Source organism: Cebidichthys violaceus, unplaced genomic scaffold, assembly GCF_023349555.1.
Source record: "Cebidichthys violaceus isolate CVI_PGR_0920_01 unplaced genomic scaffold, fCebVio1.0.p SCAF_31, whole genome shotgun sequence".
NCBI classification, from domain to species: Eukaryota; Metazoa; Chordata; class Actinopteri; order Perciformes; family Stichaeidae; genus Cebidichthys; species Cebidichthys violaceus.
Genome location: NW_027176495.1, coordinates 1211568 through 1230999, shown reverse-complemented (window position 1 = coordinate 1230999; position 19432 = coordinate 1211568). Strand labels below are relative to the sequence as shown.

General features: G+C 47.8%; 1 protein-coding gene across 4 annotated transcripts in view; it reads right to left on the bottom strand.

Annotated features, from left to right (window-relative positions):
* Positions 1 to 17916, bottom strand: part of stxbp5a (syntaxin binding protein 5a (tomosyn)) — a 74634-nt gene extending 56718 nt beyond the window's left edge. For all 4 annotated transcript variants that reach the window (XM_068724484.1, XM_068724485.1, XM_068724487.1 and 1 more), the window contains exons 1-2: positions 17635 to 17916; positions 15528 to 15625 (exon numbers count right to left, since the gene is read on the bottom strand). In XM_068724484.1, coding sequence (XP_068580585.1) covers positions 15528 to 15625; positions 17635 to 17772 — 236 coding nt within the window. In that variant the 5' untranslated portion in view covers positions 17773 to 17916. The remainder of the gene's footprint in view (positions 1 to 15527; positions 15626 to 17634) is intronic.
* Between the last annotated feature and the right edge of the window lie 1516 nt (positions 17917 to 19432).

Genomic DNA, 19432 nt, shown 5'->3' with positions numbered 1-19432 from the left:
AAAATGTTTTATCTTCTCAGTGGAGAGGAATTGCTGCTTTTCTACATATCTTTTTCTGTCTGTAGTTTTAAAGCCACGCCACTAGCTACAGCTGAAGTAGTGCATGCATTGAGAAAGAGTGGCTGTGGATTAATGCAGGTGATGAATTAGACTGGATTAAGTAATTCAGGACTGCAGAAAGGGAAGACATGGAAGCCATCAGAGTGGCAGGATTAATGAAAAGAACACAGATCCACACAGACCAACACACCCTGCACTTCATTAAACAACGGCACTTTGATGACTCACTAGTCCATCTGTGCGATAGAAAAATGTGTGCCTGTGACACGCGTACAAACACCACAGTGCATGCTATTTTATTCCTGTAGCGCTGTGGGATTGTAATAGACAGGTTGAGAGAGAAGAGAGAAGATTGGAAAGAGACAGACACTCATAATCTCATCACACACGATTCAGAGGGAGGCGTCTAGAGCGAGTGCAGAGTGCAACAACAAAGCAAGTTACATAAGTCGAGAGGATTGTCCCCGCTTGTGAATGTGTGTGTGTGTGTGTGTGTGTGTGTGTGTGTGTGGTAATAGACATGTGCTGTGCGGTTTGGAGGGCGCACAGGACAGGTTGTACTCTGTTTCATGACGGCGTCAGGCGAAGCGCCTACAGTGTGTGGAGGAAAGGAAAGGAAAGAGAGGAAAGGAGTGAGAGCACGAAAAAGGAAGAGCGCCTTCCTCGCTCTGCTACTAATCCCCTCTGTCGCCTTGCTCGTACAATCTCTGTCATTTTTTATCTCCATCGCCTCTCTGTCTGATCTCTCTCTCTCTCACTCTCTTCTTATTCCTCCTGCCTCTTATTCCATCCCCCCCCGTCCAGGATGTCTGCTGGGTAGCCCGACCGTGACGGCTGATATTCAGCACACACGCATACATACAAACATATAGTGTTGCTACACACCCCAGTTGGTGAGATGTGCGTACGCTTGACTGGTACTGTTCTTTAAAAACCAGGACAACGGACGATGGCCGAGTGTGTCAACAGTTTTATCAACCCTTCCATTGGGCACATGGTAACGGCCTCAATTCTCCATCTCTGCCTTGTCAAGTCAAATGTATTCATAAGGTTGACTTTCAAAATAAATGGAATGAACTACCAGTTGTATTAGATAGCATATAATACTGTATATGTTTTGCTCCACCGATGAGATTTACAAAAAATACTGAAAATTCCAATCATCAGAAGTCCAAACTATCAAAAAGTACAGAGTCTAATATAGAGAGAACTAATATGGTTCTTCATTTAGCATCGCAATAACATTGTCAGGCTCACGATGGACAGTTTAAAGAGATAAATGGAAAGTTATGGATGTAACTACGGTTCTATGAGTCCTGGATGACCGCCAGAGGCAGTGCTTGACACTGAATATCTTCCATCTCGCGCACACGCAGGCCGAGTCTTTACATCACCAAAGTCACGTTGATGTCACACTGAGTCACACCGAGTCACACCGAGTCCAGGCTGGCCAATACGGGGGCCACCAGCAGAAGTCTATGGCCCTGTTGAAGCACTCTGAGGAGCGTTAAGATCAGGGGAAAAGGCATAAAGAAGACCCTCTGGCCACGTGTGAGCCAGGCCATCCTGACCCAGAGGACCCTAACCCAAGTATAGCAGGAAGTGTTTGAGCCTTGAGCGGTCCTGTTCTGCCACACTGCACCCCACACCGAGAGGCAGGCATCTGTGTTCACAACCTCCCGGCGGAATGGAACAGAGCCCATGGGGACACCCCTTCACAGATATGCCCTCTCCCTTCATGGGGATAGAGCGAGAAGGCACTGCTGCGATACCCCCTATTGTCGCCCCGTGTCTGTGCCACTTGGTCCAAGTGAAGGCTGTTCAGCCATCTCTGCAGGGGGGCGCAGCGACAGCAAGCCCAGGGGAACAACAGCTGAGGCAGCTGTCAATTTGCCAAAGAGGCAAAGAAAGAGGATGTAGGGCAACCGCCTGGGCCCCTTGGAAGAGGGGAAGGCTATGGAGGATGTCGTCCACATGCTGGAGCGATGGACAGGCCTTCATAGTGACTGCATCCAGAGCCACACCAATGAAGGTTATGCTCTGAGAGGGGCTCAGTGAGCTCTTCTCCAGACTCAGCCGGGCCACGTAATGCCCTTCCATGTGGAAGGACAAGACCTTCAGGGAACCCGTTGAGTCCCCTCAGATCCAGGACTGGGCGCAGTCCGCCGCCTCCCTTTTTACGAGAAAGTAGGTTGAGAGGAACCCCCGGCTATGACAAAGGGGTACACCATCTCGACTGCACCCTTGGCCAGGAGCACGGCTGACTGCTGGCTCAGGGCGAGGACCTTTTGCCGGATCGGTGACGATGGTCATTTTGACCTGGCTGAAGGCTGGGAGCCGGTCTTGGACTTGAAGGTTGTACATCGTTCCCTCCTAAGAGGGACACCTTGTTGCAGCCTTTTGGAGGGCGAGAGAACTCCGAGCTGTGGTCACAAGGCTACAAACGACGAGCTCCGAGAAATGATAATCGTAGACAAATTTAGCTTCAGCTAATGCTACCACAGCAGTTAGTCTGCTAAGTGAGAAAGGCGTGATCTCAGGGATGACACCGGAATTTATACCCGTCCGGGATCATCTGAGGTCACATGACTTTGTTGATATATATATATATTTTATTCTGCTTCATGCTCTTAGATGCTTGTTTAAAAAAGGAGATGTACTTATGACTTCTGGTGACTAGTAGTTCTCTTAAATAGAATTTATTTAATTTATTGTAAGTCGCTTTGGATAAAATTGTCTGCTAAATGACAGTAATGTAATGTAATTTAAAGACTGGATGATATTCAGTGTTGAGCGCTGCCTCTGGCGGTCAGTAAGGATGAAAAAAGAAAGCAATATTTGTGCAACAGAACCAGAGATATCAATCTTTTTTATTTCACAAAGATGAGGAGTGAGCTCCGGAAGTCTGGTTCAACTTCAAGCAACATCAATTGAGCCAATTTATCATATGTCATACAGCTCCCTCTGTATGTTTTTTTTTTTGTTTTTTTGTAGCTCTCCACAAAACAGGAAGTCAAGAGGTCTATTTTTTCATAAACAAAAAGTTACTTAGTTTAAATTCATTTTTGTATGCAATTAAAATACACATCGCGTTGAGGCAACTACTATAAATCCAAAATGAGACACAGAAGAGGTTGTACAGCATTTACTGATGCATGTAATTCACGTACAATTTCCTGCATCAATGTGTCATCATCGTTTAATCTTTGCAGAGTTGCATCATATAGTTAATATGCTTTTATATAACGCAGGCTGCTCTTGATCTTAAATTATTAACCCTTGCAGCAAAACATGTCATGTCTCTTTTTTTTAAGCCGCAGTGCTGCGTCAGTGTCAACCAATCGCATGTGGGGAAAGTAAGAGTCACATGACAGTTGATCCGGGTTGCGGTTCTCTCGTCCAAAATGAGAGCATGCATATCCAAGATTACTGCTTTTGGGTTTAATCTATTTGCCCCCTGCATTCAAAGAACTAAAATAGATTAGGATTAAGAGATCATACTACGAACTGGCTAACACTATATTAGACTGGATTCATTTAAACTGAAATACATGTTTTCCGCTTGTTTCTGAAGTTCTTGCAACCTTTTGTTGTTGGTATGCGGTACATACAATATATATATATATATATATATATATATATATATATATATATATATATATATATATATATATATATATATATATATATATATATATATATCTAACAGGACCAAGGTGGAAGATATTTTTAGCAACAAAAATCACAAAAAAAAATGTTGCTTCCTGTTCTATTCTGAAAAATCTTTTTAGTGCATCAAATTAATTTTGCAGAGATGCACAGGAGTCACGGAAGCATTAATAGAGAGACCTCTGGGAATGCGAGGAGCCCCAGAGGTCTCTCAAAATGATTCAGGGGGTAAAACTGTCGCATTACATCAATGTCCAAATCAGTGTTAGCAAACAAAACGATACACAAAAACAAATGGAAACAGAAGTACAAACTCATATGCTTACACACACACACACACACACACACACACACACAGAAACTTCTTCCGTGGCTCTTCTCTACATGCTACCATGAACACTGAGAGGACACACATGCTGTACGCTACATGCAGAACACAGCCTGCTACAATGGCCTTCGCCATTAAAAATGCATGGCGATGCAGCAACAGTGTCTAAAAAATGAGCACCAGCACCAGCTGCTGCATGATTGCTACACTAAGAACTACCTTCTGTGAGCGAAAATCTCATTTATGTATTAGACAATGAACAAAACACTCAGTGTAGCCACTTACATTAAAGCCGGTCTCTGTTTGATTGCCTGTGATTTAACGGTCAGTGGAAGGGTTAACAGTTATCTCTCTGGATGCTAATATTGTGAGGTGTGCAGCAGTGCCAGCGAGGGTCAATGCGCTCACTGGTGTCTTACCTCGCCGTGTTATCGGCTACCATCGACGCCTGCGTCTAATGCAAAAGCAAAAGTGTTGCCAAGCGCCAGACAGGAAGAGAAATCACGCCAATAACCCCCGATCGAGGCTTAATGGGGGGGCCTAGCGGCGCGGTTAGCCGAGACCTCTCGCTGCTGCTGCTGCCTGTTCATCATTCACCCTCGCTGGTGTCTGGGAGATGGAGAAGGGTTTCTGGCTTATCAAACAAATTAGCTGCTTCATCGCTGAAAATGAAAGTGGCGAATGCACAAGCAGCGAGGTTGTCCTTTCCTACGCAGACCGTCCTGGTTATGGATCAAAGAAGAGGAAGCTGCATAAAGAGAGGATACTCTGTATGTGGTTTGGTGGAGACAGGGTGAGGGGGGGGGGGGGGGGGTCTGCAGTGCTTTGTGTGCTGGGTAAAAAAAAAAAAAAATAGTGGGCGCCTCCCACCTCCTGGGGGTCTGACACTTCGTCCTAATCAAACAGTGGGCAAACCACCAACGTGCGGCGGCTTCTGCTTGGATAGCAGTCTGATTACAAGTGGGTCAAGAGCCAAGTGTTGCCCTTCCAATTTCTGCAAATCCTACCCACACAACACCAGGGCTCTGAATCACAGAGCTGAATGGCTGCGACCACCTTGGCTCCACTCCATATGCAGACACCCCTACAGTACACTCTATCTCCTAATGTCTTTTCCTCCTCTTCACTTCTCTAAACTTAGACGCAACTTGGGTGTCCACTCTTCCTGTTGCTTCTCCGCCTGTCTCCGAAGCTGCAGGGATCCAGGACCGCACTAAATAAAGAACCAAGGACACATCTGTGGCACGTTCAGGTATGTGCATCTTTGCAGATGTGCACCATGCAGAAGGAGGAGTCTCCGGTGTTTGTCAAGAAATCACAACATACGTCACTCCCGCCGAGTCCGCCGACTCCCACTCTGCACGATGCTAAAGTAAACCGACACAATGTGGCTCAGAACTTTGTCTCTGGACAAACACGAGCGTAACTCCCCCCTCACTCCCCCCCCCCCCCCCCCCCCCCCATCCTCCCTCCTCTCCACACAGTGCCCTTAAGTCCTGAGAGGTCTGTCTCAACCCCTGTTGCCCCTCCCCCACCGTTCCCCCATTTCACATCACAACATAATCCTCATTCTGCTTCAATCAGACAGAAAAGCACAAACAGCCCCTCGGCCAGTCACATTCCACACACAGAAACCAACTCACATGCACTTAAATATACTGTAGGCCTGCATCGCACACCAACAGGCTGAGAGCTGAGGGGGGAGGGGAGGAGTGGGGGGGGGGGGGCACTGTGCGCATGACAGCCATGTGGCAGGGCATTAAAGTCTGAGTCATCACGTCATGCGACACATGTGCGTCTTCCCTGCAGGCGCTCAGCGTGACGGCGTACGAAAGGGCGGCCCACAGAGGAGCAACGGGACGAAGATCACCGCCGCTAACCAGCAGGACGGAGGACGGAGGACGGAGGACGGAAAGATTTGCGGAGCTCTTAATGACGAGGAAACACGCTGCCAAGTCCTGGGAACAAACCACGGCCCCGGCCAACTAAAAGTTAGTCAAGGACATTGGCTTTACTCGAGCAAAGTCCAGCACAGAATGTCAGCTATTAAGGCCGGAAGCAGCCGTTGATAATATATCAACTTTGTATGATGAATCACCTCTACAGCGGAGTGAATTTGGACAATTTGAAATTCACATTGTTTAAAACCTTCAATAAGAATTTGCGGGCAGCGGAAACAAGTTGTAAAAAAATAACACTGACATATAATCACTTTTTCTAAAGTTTGACTCCTGAGGGAAATGTGTGGCTCTTTAGCTGCTAAACGCTCCACTGTGTTCATCGAAACACAGCCAATGTGGGCCGGAAAGTCTGAACAAAGAGTGAAAAGATGCTGTGAACTGAGTGGAACGGCAAAGTTGGGTTGATAATCAATAAGTGTTGAATGTAAAAAAAAAAAAAGGGTTTTGAGCTGTTTGTAAATAAACCGAACATGGATAATACCAACAGCCCCCCCCCCCCCCAAAAAAAACCCCGCCTGATTTGGGCTGAAGGGCAGAGTTTGATTACTCTCAAAATGTAGTTTTAGAGGTGAGATATATATATATATATATATATATATCTGAAGGGAAAACATAACCGTGACTGTGCCAAATATTATCTGAAGGTAAATATCATAACCACTCTACTGGCTAAGCTGCGTTGAGCAACGAGGAGCTTTTGTGCTTTTGGCGGTTTAGTGCAGTTCAAAACAATAGCAAGTGAAATATCTAGTTATACTATGTATTCCATAATACGGCTACAAGCAGCATTACCCACACGGCCACAGTGTCGGCTTGTTAGCTACGGCTGACAGAAACACTAATATTCTCCAGCTGGAGTTGGTTTAGTTGAGTAGAAATTAGCCTTTAGCAAAGAAGGTAAAAAAAAAAGAAGAAGCATGAAATAGACTCAAATTAGGTAATACTACGTCTGGGACGCGTTGAAGGAATACAACTACAGAAAGGATGTGTGTGTGTCGGCCATGACAGATGTTTCACCTGGATGCAGGTTTTGCAGGATATTAAGGCCTTTTCTGAGGCTAACTACACATAAATACAGAACCAGAGGCAAGGGCACGCACCTACTGTATGTATGCAGCTGGAACCACATACAGCTCTGTCTCTGTCTGCAAGAGCCTTGGCACACACACACACACACACACACACACACACACACACACACACACACACACACACACACACATCTCAGCACACAAACACGGTGACAGGCAATTCCTCAAGGTCTGGTACCTTGGGAACCTTTCTGTCTTTCCTCTTCTCTGTGTGTGTGTGACTGTGTGTCCAGAGCTTCGTGTGTGTGTGTGTGTGTGTCTGTGCATGCCTGTGTGTGTGTGTGTGTGTGTGTGTGTGTGTGTAGAGGAGCTGGCAGACAGAGACAGAGGGTCTGGATTTTAGTAAGGTCATAACCAACCATTTACACAGCCCACGGCCATTAGCTGCTCACGGTTTGTCGCCTGTACGCATTCAGACCAGAGCCGTCTCTGAACACACCTGTCATACACACAAACACACACAGCAGGCCGGAAAACGGTTCTTTGATTATATATTATGGGTTATTGGGAGAAACATTCAGAACGGAGCGATCCTTTGTTTCATAACCAGATTGTTCTGCCACAGCGACGCTGCGACATCAAATCAGGCTCCTCAGATTGAATCTTCCAACGGGTCGAATAGTCGGGGTCACCCCTAGTTGCCTCTTAATTGATGCATTCTTAGGTATCATAAAAGGTGTGGCACCCCTACGTGTATAGCGTAGATTATCTGATTAGATACTGCATAAATGTGTGTATTAAGAACCAAAAAGAAGAACCTGAAGTGCATGGGGTGAGCGTTAAAAACCAGCCTCTGTGTGTTTGGTGAAGGCATTTTGGAGGGGAGACGGGTACAAAAACAAAATTATAGGAGAACATGGGAAAACATCACAATGGGGAGGGAGTGGAGCCCCCTGAGATAGAGTGGAAGATTACCTACAGCAGCTCGACAAAAGTAATGAGCTGCAGAAAATCAGCAGGGGGGGACCGGGAGCGCAGAGAATACCTAGATCCCATTAGAAAACTCCTACAAGACGAAAACAACTAAACAATTACAGCGTATCCCGGGGAATGTGAATTGAAAAGGGAGTTCTTCACAAAAAAAAAAAAAAAACAGCAGCAGGAGACGGAGAGAAAGAATAAAAGAGGGAGGAAGACTTCAGTCGTTTCAGCAGCGTGGCCCTGCAGAGACCCAGAGGTGACGTGAAGGGCAGGGAGGAAAGCGACACGACAAAACCTTTGTGCTTCACTGACGGAGCAGTGGGACCAGCAGCCACTAGGGCTGTCCTAGACACTAAGAAATCTGTAGTTTCTCCACAAAGAATCACAGAAAAGCGCCACACAGAGATGTGCTCACAAGCTTCTTGGAAATAAGTCATACAGCAGGAACAAAGCCAACAACAATGAGCACAAAGATCTTAGTGAAGTAAGACCGAAACCCCTAAAAAGGGGGCAACCCTAGCAGCCCTACGAGCCACACCTGAAGCAAACCACGTCAGCCATCACTACCAACGCTATATCAGAATAAAAGAAACCTGAGAAACTCGTGCTCACAGAGGCAGATACTGACATCGCGTTCTCCTTCGACCCCAAAAAACCTCACGCGGCGTGTTCTTCTGTCGCCGTCGCGTCCCATTTGAAACGTGACAGCGACGTTTCACCGAGACGCTGGATTGATGTGAAGTGATCACCGGACAGGCGAGAGCTATCGGTACAAGCCATAAGCTGCCCGGGGCAAGTCGCTAACAAAGACTGGTGCTACGCTGCCGTGTTATTTATAGACTTAGGGTAACATCGTCATTTGTCTTAGCTCTGATAGTTGTAAAGAAATTGCTGTTAATTTGATTTTAGAAGCACTGGCATTTAATCCTTGGAGATTTCCCCAAAGTGTCACGGCAATAAAAGCCTCAAATGAACCACGGTTTGAGATCAATAGGAGGGGGTATTGTGTTACCATGCGCTGATGTGCACATACCGTAACTCGTGAAATCGGACGCTCCGCTCGGCGACGGCGAACAAATCCAATAGAGTGCACACTGAGCGGGCTCATTGACTTTGGAGGCTCTTGATGATGAGGGACCTCTGTGGCGTGGAGCAGCGGTCGAACCCTTTGGTTGAGCGCGGCTCCAACGAAGAAGCATGTTGACCAGGACTAGCATGAGAGCAAAAGTAAATCCTCCATCATTCTGGATCATTATAACGTTGGTCTTTGGCCATTTTTTTTCTCTTCTCCAGTCACCAAAGACATCGCCTAAGATTTGGGGATCAAGGCAACGGCAACGTAACAATGGAGCGAGACGGAGCAACAAAGGAGCGTTCAGATGGTCAGACGTGTTACAAACGAGCCCAGTAGCAGCAAACGCTATATATAATATTCGAGTGTCGCTCCGCATGTCAACAAGCAGTCCGAACAGAACCAACCAGCCAGCCAGCCGTCAGCCGGTGCAGTGGGTACCCGCCCTCTGAGTGTATGTGTACAAATCTGAACCCATTTATTCTCTCCAGCCCACATGACACTGTGTATTTACGATGAGCCGCTCAAGCGTTGCCTTCCGTCTGTTGGGAATAATTAGCGCGCAGGTTGGTGACCTCTCAGGCGCACACACACACACACACACACACACACACACACACACACATGCCCTACTCTACAGCTTGCTTTCTATTATTTTATTGTAAGCAGACTGCATTTAAAAAAGTTGCCTTTTGAGCATTATTTCTTTCCTCTCTGTGATGCGTGTTACTATGTTACTTCGGTTAAATGATAATCCGAATTTACAAAAAAAAAAGAAAGCCTTGATGACGGGGGCTACAATCACACGCTGTTCCAGAAAAACTCTTTAGCATTCATGCGCGACAGCCCTCGTTGTTGACCTTTCTCGAGGTCATCAAGATTTCTTTCCTCCAATAAAAAAATTGCTCTCTAGTGAAAAATATCACATGGCTCCCTAACTCGTGATGACTCACTGGAGGAGAAAGACTGTGTGTGTGTTGGTTTTTGAGGGGGTTTTGTTTTTTTGCATGTGCCCGTTTCCATTAGTGAACTGGCATAACACAGCGAACCTTCACGCTCACATGTCTCACTTGCACACGCAGGACTGTCACGTCTGGCAGAGATGACGGACGGGGAGCGAGAGGAGTAAAAGCTGGAGTTAAATGTACACTAAATTATTGAAGAGAAGCAACATGGCAACAAGACTTTAATCATCCTAAACCCGGATCCCATTTGGGCTTGTCAAGGCTAAAGGACTTAAGCAGGACACACTGTCAGGATATTGGACAGAGAGAGAGAGAGAGAGGAACTACATTGTTGTGGTACTGATGCAGCAAAATTTGTTTTCCATTTCTAAGAAGCGATAGAGCAGAGGGAGGCTGAGTGCTTTTTGGAGAGCATGAAAGATGAAACCGGGCACACACACACTCGGGGTCTTTGACTACGAGTGCTTCACCTCGGTGAGCAGGTACGCGTGCATCTCGGCAGCTCTCTGGTGAACCCGCCACGGACTGTGCTTTTAGACTTTGTTTCTAAACGCCATCTGGCAGACGCAAGCCGACTCTTCCAGCAGCGGCTCTTTGAACACACACGCCATTAAACTCGCTCATCGGACGCGATCAGATAACTTCATCTCGAGCTGTTCTGTCCTTCTCGTATCCTCCTCCCCCCCCGGCTTGTGTCAAAGGTAAAATCAGGTCAACAAGGATGAGATACAACCGACTCTTGATTTTGTGTGATAGAGGTATGCTACTGCGAGCTAACCTGATGCTGTGAGCTTCCCTGTATATCACCACAGGTGCGTACAGTAAATGAAGACATGTATTGATCACATGTGTGCGCGCTCCAGCCGCTCACAGCCACAACACGCAGTAAATAACACAGCGGCAGCAGCGGCGGCAGCTCGACCGCCGCTGCCTCAGTCAGCCTCGACTCCGGCGCATTGCATAACTGAACGCAGTCACAAACAACACGACCCCAGGCCTGGTCTGCACCATGGAGAGCCTTCTAGAAGAGTACCATCACCCCCAGTGAGGAGAGAGCAAAAAAAAAAAAATGAGGACGGAAAAACAGATAGAAGATTAAATGAATATACAAACTGTCTGTGACCTGAAAAGAATCTCGAAAAGAAGCAACGGACCGGAAGCACAAACGTTTTCTCAGCATTAGCGATCCCTCTGTCTGACCATGCTGAATGCAACGTAAAGACAAGAAGCCAGAGAGTCGTGGTAATCACTGATTACAATCAAAGAGCCATTACCATAATCACACACACATGAATTATATGTGCTACAATCAGTGTTCTGTTAGTGGCATCTGTGAACCACCGCTTAGTCTGGGATCTCTAACATACATTGAAAGTCCCATCGAAGAGATGCACACACCACACACACACACACACACACACACACACACACACACACACACACACACACACACACTGCAAATAGCTTCAGTGGCGGTAAGCTGCACACTTTCGTGTTTGTGTATCAATACAGATCCAGATTCCAGCTACCGCTTCTATGTCGACACTTTTCAAACGGTTCCCCATTCAGTAGTCCGGTCCCAGAACTCGTGGCTCCGTGAGACTCTCCTGTGACTGCAGACAGGAGCTTGAAGGGTAGCGGCGCTACCGAGCGAATCAGAAGGGGAGATCCACGATGGAGACGTGTCATAGTCAATCCATGCCATGACCCCCCAAAAGCTGCACAGGGCCACTGCCAGTCATAGCAGTCACTGCAAAGCCTGTGTGTGTGTGTGTGTGTGTGTGTGTGTGTGTGTGTGTGTGTGAGTAAAGTTGTCTTTGCAAACATGTGTGCACCACTGTCCACCAGCAAGAGCAAACGTTTGCCCCCCCCCCCCCGTGTATGTCAGTACACATACAGTATTTGCGTGCGCACATCCACTAACATTTGTATAAGCGATCGATCATCATACGCTCGTGTGTGTGTGTGTGTGTGTGTGTGTGTGTGTGTGTGTGTGTGTGTGTGTGTGTGTGTGTTCGCTATGCCTCCTCCGAGCGTCTATCCTGAACTCTTTGAGTTCGTGTGTTGTTGCGCGTGCAGCGCTCGTATGTGCGAGTCCTACGATGTCGCGCGCCTGCCGATGAGATAATCTGGCAGAGCACGGAGTGACAATTTGATCAATTGCGGCTCACAGGGAGTCTCTGAGTTATAGCGCTGCCATCTCTCCCGGCCACCGCCAGTAAAGAGCCGTCTCTCCACAGAGATGAGCCGCCACACGCACACACACACACACACACACACAGCTGCAGACCGCCCAGCAAATAGACACGCATGCACACAACACACACACACACACACACACACACACACACTGACAAACAAAATTGTTAATTTACAGCCACATTATTCTTGCTTTAACAAACGGACTGAATCAGCAGAGGATAAATTTCAATTATCAAGGGTGGCGACTTTCTTCTGTTAACAAAAAAGAAAAGAAAAAAGAAGCTCATGTTTACATCCTAAATGGATTATCTCCAAATACCGGAAAGCTGGTTATTAAAGGCAGGAAACAAGTTCTGGGGTTTATTGTTTGTGAGCCGTCCTCGAAACCAAAACGAGGATTCTGTCGACGGATCGATCAGTTGATTGAATCGACGGATCTGTAAAACGTCTTCTCCACACAGAATGAGACAAAAGCATAAAGACAGGAGTAAACGACTACAGCAACCTTCGCTGTCCGTTAAACAGCTAAGAGGGGGCGGCCCTGTTTGTTTCAAAGCTTTCCATATGGTTGCCATAGGATACCTTACTGTAGTGTGAGGAATAAATATAAATTATAGTATCTACTGTTGTTTTAAACAAGCTATGGTGATTACAATTCCACTTATTAATTCTAATTATTGAGGTGTAGCAGAGCTGTTTCCTTTAGATCGGGCTGCATGCTTTGGTTGATGTAATCGTTCTGTCTAGAGGCTGACGGAGATCAATTAACATCAACTTTTGCTCCGATGAAATCTCAGAATATCATCAAATGATACGGTCGATAAGCGGATGCGGCTCATCGTGTTGAATTAGCCGCCGCACCTCGTTTGTTTTTTGGTCTGTGTTCGCTGGTTTCACCGCTGTGCCTCAACAACCTGCTGCTGATGCTGATTCACAGCAAGACAACCACGATACTGGACAAAGGGTCTTGTGTTGGGTTCAATCAGTGTCAGATCAAAATGACAAGAGGCATCAATGCAACACACTGAGTCCAGTCCGGTCAAGAAATAAAGGATGTATAGAAGAGAAAGCAATCAAAACCAAAAGACTTTTAGGATTTTGCATTTCTTTGTTTTTCCTGAAATGACGCTGCTAATCCGATGCCGTTTTGTAAATGCTCACAACTTCTTTTCGCTGCTGAGAAAATGCACAGAATTAAACGGCGGTGTGTGCCACTTGGGCACATCTGTCTCGGTGCATTAGCATACACAGATCAATAAGGATTCTATTCTCGGCCATTAGACGTCGAAGCAGGGGTAGCCTGCCTCTCTCGCTCTTTTCCGATCTATTCCCTCTCTCCGCTCCATCGGCCCGTCCTCTCCTTGCCAACCTCCTCCTCTCTCCTCCTCTCTCCTCCCCTCCTCCTCTCCTCCAGACGACACCAAAGGGACGTTGTCATCTTCCCAGCTGGACAGTGGAAGCAGCAGCGGAGTCAGTGGCGAGCATCAAAACACCGGGACACTTTTTTTTGGGGGGGGATCACAAAAGTGATTGGCTTTGTGGCTAGAGGGATCAGCCGTCTCCTCATGCACACACACACACACACATTCACTCGCAGTCATGTACACACACACACACACACACACACACACACCTCCTGTTCCTGCTGTAATTCTCAGTCCACTGCCACGCTGCCAGGCTGAGGCCCTTGATCTGCCACTTCCTGTAATCCTCCATGGAAGAAGGGTGCAGCCAATGTCCTGGCAGCCCAGCCAGGCAAACACACACACACACACACACACACACACAAACACGCAGAGACACAGATAGCCACGAGTTGCCTCTAAGTGAAAGAAACAATGACCTCCAGGACATAGATGTGTATCGGCGCAGGAGTCCCAGGACGTCCCCCACAAAATATGCAACTTGATCTAACTGTAACGGAAAAACACACGCAGGACTGCAGTGCAAAATAACCCGAACCGTGATATCCATTATGCCCCTTTCATTTGTGCCGTGCCGGTATCGTTGTCATCAGATAAAGAGACGGGGCTGACTAACAGCAAATGACAAGGGAAGAGAACCAAAGCAGAGACGGATGACTCCCAATTCACCTTCCCCTGACTCCGATAAGACTCTATCTGATCCGCATCACTCAAACGCGGGAGATTCCTCCGTTTATTCAGTTTCAAAGCGACCGGTTTCAGCCAGAAGGAACCATCTGACGAGATCGTTTCAGCCAAACTAGGGATAGTCTGAGGGAGTTCTGATCTCTAAGGCGATTGGTTAAAGGCATCTCCGTACACCACGAGTTTACCAAGCCCGGAGCTCACAGGAGTAATGTAGCAGCCAGCAAGACATAAGCCCCATTAAGCTTATTCACCAGCTCCTGCATCAGCCCCGACATAGGAGGGATTTCATCTCCCATCTTCTAATGCATGTGTACCACTGACCAGAAAAACCATGAATGTTTTCATCCAAAGCAGAGCAGCTGTTGAATCTGTAAATCTCTAGGAACATTCAGTCCTTCCAGGAAAAAGTGGCGCATCATATCTCTTCAGTCTCCCTCTCTCTGCTTTTAAGAGCAGAAGGTACACAGACTGAGCACCATCGTCTTTTGAGAAGTCCGGTAAACAATAGCGCTGTAGACTCTCTCTCCTCCGCCGGTGACTTTCTCCGTTTTCATCCTCACCTCTACAAGCGCAGGTGAACAAGAATGAGTCACGACCGTAGCTGCCAGCGGACGGGAACGAGGGACAGGCCAGGTGGACGGCCCTTCATCACGCCGTAATGAGCTGGCAAAGGTTGCCGGGGACGGGCATGAGAACACATGGAGGACCTGTAAAAGCAGGCCCGACACAGACGAGCTCGCGGGCGTTCTCTGTAGCTGTACGACTCCCTGCGGTGCCGTTCCGTCACAAGCTGTTGTCCCCGTTTGCGTAAGCGTCCCCCGCATCGCGAGGAGGCCGACGCGAGCCACCTCCGCCGCTTACTTTCTCCGGCTCGACACATACTTCGATATGCGGCTAAATACGGACTTTTCAGTGACATGCCTTGTCACATTTCCAAAAACGTTGATTCCTCATCGCTTGTTACAGGAAACTCTTCGGCACGCTCTAAAAATACCCCCTGAAAACCCCCACCGATCGCACGCAGCTCATACGATCCCTTCACTTACCTGCTGCCGCCGCCTCCCGGTCGATGCCGGGGGACCTAGAAAAGGAGCTTCCACGGAGCCTCGGCAACCTGTCACCCCGGCAACGACAAGAGAAAGGATACAATCGGAGAGCTCCACTCTGGGTGCCGATGGCCAGTATCTTTTGCACGGGGTCGAAGGCCATGGACGACGGCTGGTAGGGGAAGCCGTGACGGACGGTCTGATGGTCGAGCAGAAAGATGGAAAAAAAAGAGAGAGAACGACGCTTCAGTTTGCATTTCACAGCGTGGGGGGGGGGGGGGGGGGGGGGGGGTGTGTTCAAAGGATATCACACACCTGATTTTGGTAAACAAAAGGCCCAGATGGATGTGGAAAGTGTTATGACGTGGAAATGTAAAGACGAGGAACAAGCGCTCTCTCTAAGCACCGTCACTCTGTTCTTCGTGATGGAGGATATTTGGCTTTGCTATTTAGGAACCTTTATAATCATGGGCATATTTTGAGATTCCTTCGCTCCCATTTCACTCTTCTTTTTTTTTTATCTCGTTTTCCTTCTCTCACCGCCTCCCACGTGGAGTCGTGATTACACTGAAGTCTGGAAATAAAAAAAAAAATAAAAAAAACACAGAAAACAGACCGACGAGCGGCGTTCGGTGATGATTTCTTGCAGAGCGCGTTGTCCTGTGAGGCGTTTTGTGTTTTCTGCAGATTTGTTGGTGTGGCTGCAGCTTTATGGCGTCAGTCAGCCGTGGTGGTGGCGGTGGTGGTGGGCTTGTTGGATTGGTTTGCTTTAGCGGCAGACGGCTAAAGCACGTCACATGAAAAGCACTCAGTGCAGCAGAGGCACCTGCCTTCTCCGCAGAGAGCTTGGGGTCCAGACAGACCGTGGAGGTGCAGGAGGGTCTTGTTTCAAAGAGACTTCCGTCAGATGCTTATGGCTGTTGATCAGTGTCAGTCAAACCTGCAGTCTCCGAGCTAGTCTCTCCAACAACAACATCCCCTCAGGTGACTCGGTTTGACTCTGGATGATGCATTCTAGTTCTCTAGTTATCACTTCAGGCACCTGACAACTGCTAATATGATTGCAGTTGTTTGAATATTATTAAAACCTACAAATGATTTACAAAACTAGGAGTAACTTTACCGTTGACACCTTTAAAGACTCACACAATCAAGCCAGTTACAGTTGTGCAGGTTTAACCGTGTGAGGAAATCAATAGCAAGAACACAGTGGTGTCTATAAAAGAAATGGCCACACCAAACCACTGAGCCACAAAGGAGGGGAATCCGTATTAAACACTATAGTGGGCTAAGATGTAGCATGCGTAGTGTGTTTCCATCAAACGGGCCCCCACACTCACTTCAGGCGCCATCAGTCCCCAATGGATCGATGATCTGGGTTAAAGGAGTGTGTGTGTGTGTGTGTGTGTGTGTGTGTGTGTGTGTGAGAGAGAGAGAGAGGGAGACAGAGCTAGAAAGAGAGGAGTGTGAGAGGAGAGAGAGAGGTGGGGGGAAAGAAGGGGATGGAGAGACACTGTGAGGAAAAGACATCACAAAAGGGGATGGCACACTCTCTCACACACACACACACACACACACACACACACACACACACACACACACATTAACCAGAAACCACCGTTTTGCTAATCCAACCCCAGCAGATTATGCAAGAAGGGATCAGTTTGGCCCAACCCCTCGATATGACAGTTCATGCCAAACAACACATGCAGCAGAGGATGACATATCACCAGAGGATGAAGTCACATATTGTCATAACCGACATAATCTCGTTGTTGTTTTGAGACATTTATGAGCAAAATGATCGCACAGCCACACGGGAACTTACTAATGTGTATTGTCCTGTCGCCAGCGCGCATTCGCATACAGTATGCGCATTGTAGCCAGGTACGCTACAGGCTACCTACACACACACACACACACACACACACACAACGCGTCTTTAACGATCCTCTTTCCAAAACGGGATTCACGTTAAATAAGCATTCAACCGGCAGGTGATCGTTGTAGTTTAGACTACAGAGCATACATGATTGGCTGATTAATATATGCATTACAGTGGAGCTCGCTTGCACCTGCTGTACACCGAGATGGGACACGCGCAGCGCAAACTGTGCATTATAATAAAAAAATAAAAAAACACATAACATGCGGAAGGAGTAACCGTGATTATATATTATATATTATAAAATCATCAGGCTCGCCCACCTTGCAGAGCTGGAAATGGTCGGACTGGAGGGTCTCCTGGATCAGATGGTTCTCCTGTGGACCCACTTGGACGGACGGGGTGGAGGAGGACACCTCTTTCAAGCCGTCCAGCACCTTCCTGATGTTGAACTTCTTCATCTTCAGACTGCAGAGCGCACAATTGAGATCACCCGCAAAAGATGAAGGGGATAGCCACTTTCTATCTCTTACACACACACACACACACACACACACGCGCTCGCGCGCGCACACACTCAAGCGCTCTCCCTTCTGGCTTCCTGTGTAAATCCTCACATTTGAGTGATTGCTTTTAAGCGCAGTCTCCATGCTGGAAGGCTCTGGCGCACACCGGACAGATTAAATAATTTGGAGAGGAGCTGCTCGGATGTTTTGGTGCGTCGGTGTAATTTGCTCGGAGTCCGTGCTCTGTGCCCCACTGCGTCTCGGATGGCTCCGCTCTTCTTCTCGGCTTCCCTCCCCCTCCCCTCTCGGCTCTGTGCGCCGCTCAGCCAAGGCGGAAACGCAGCGCAGCGGTGGTGTTGTAGGTGCTGCTGCTGCTGCTGACGCTCTTGCGCATGTCTGACAGAGCAGAGGCTTCAACGCAAATCCCGCCACCTTGCCAGCCCCCTCCTCTCTCTCTCTCTCTCTCTCTCTCTCTCCTCTCTCTCTCTCTCTCTCTCTCTCTCTCTCTCTCTCTCTCTCTCCTCTCTCTCTCTCTCTCTCTCTCTCCTCTCTCTCTCTCTCTCTCTCCTCTCTCTCTCTCTCTCTCTCTCTCTCTCTCCCTTTCATCTTGCCTCCAGCGACAACGCCCCTCTCTCCCCTCCCCTCTCCCTTACTCGCACGCACACATAGTAGGTTTTGCTCCACTGCACCTGGTGATGTTGGGATGCTGCAGCGTTGTGAGTGTCTGTGGAGACAGACGGGCGCTCAGTCCCATTCTTTTCGACTACACCCTCGCCCTATCCACTCCGCCTCTCGCTCTGTGTGCTCGCGTGGAAGGTTTCGCAATAATAAAGGCCATCCCAAACCACAGTGGAAGTGGACTGAAAGCCTGGCTGTGCCGGACTGGAGGGGGAACTGGAGAAACGTTGCGTATTATGTGCTGCATTTTCCTGTCGCTGTTTGTCACGGTGGGTTTAGAGAACATATCAGGAAATGTGATGACATTAAAATAAAACGTGGGAATTAAAGCATCACATTGTCCCTAAATTCATTTTACATTTCACCTATACCTCCAGAAAAAAACCACACATCATGCACACGTCCATTGTTTATGGACGTGTGCATTTGCAGGGAAGCTGTGCATAATAAAAGCCAACAGCTGAGCAAGCAATGCATCTAGCAGTATCCATGGTGATGGTTGTTTCCTGCTAATGATGGAGTCCCACGGTTTACCTGTTATTTATACCCTCCCTTACGTCATGCAGTAGTAACGCTAGTGAAGCGCTGCTGATGTCGGATCGGTTAAGGAAAGGTCTCCGTGTCTGCCGACCAGGTGACATCGCATGTTCCCCCTGACGGGACCTTAAAGGCTTCAAAGGCCATAATGTCTTTATTTTAAAACCACCCAACAATGAGCTCCAGACAATGTTTGAATTTGTCCATCCAACATCTGCAGAAATGGCCAACAGTGTCTGACTTGGTTTGGACACATATATCAATAACTCGCCATGCTCGGCGTATGTCAGCTGTCAGACATGTCAAGACGAAGTGGAAGAAAGTCCTCCGTTCAGATCCAGAACTGTGCAGAGTTTGCATGTTCTCCTTATGCCTGCATGGTTTTTCCCTCGGGGCTGCA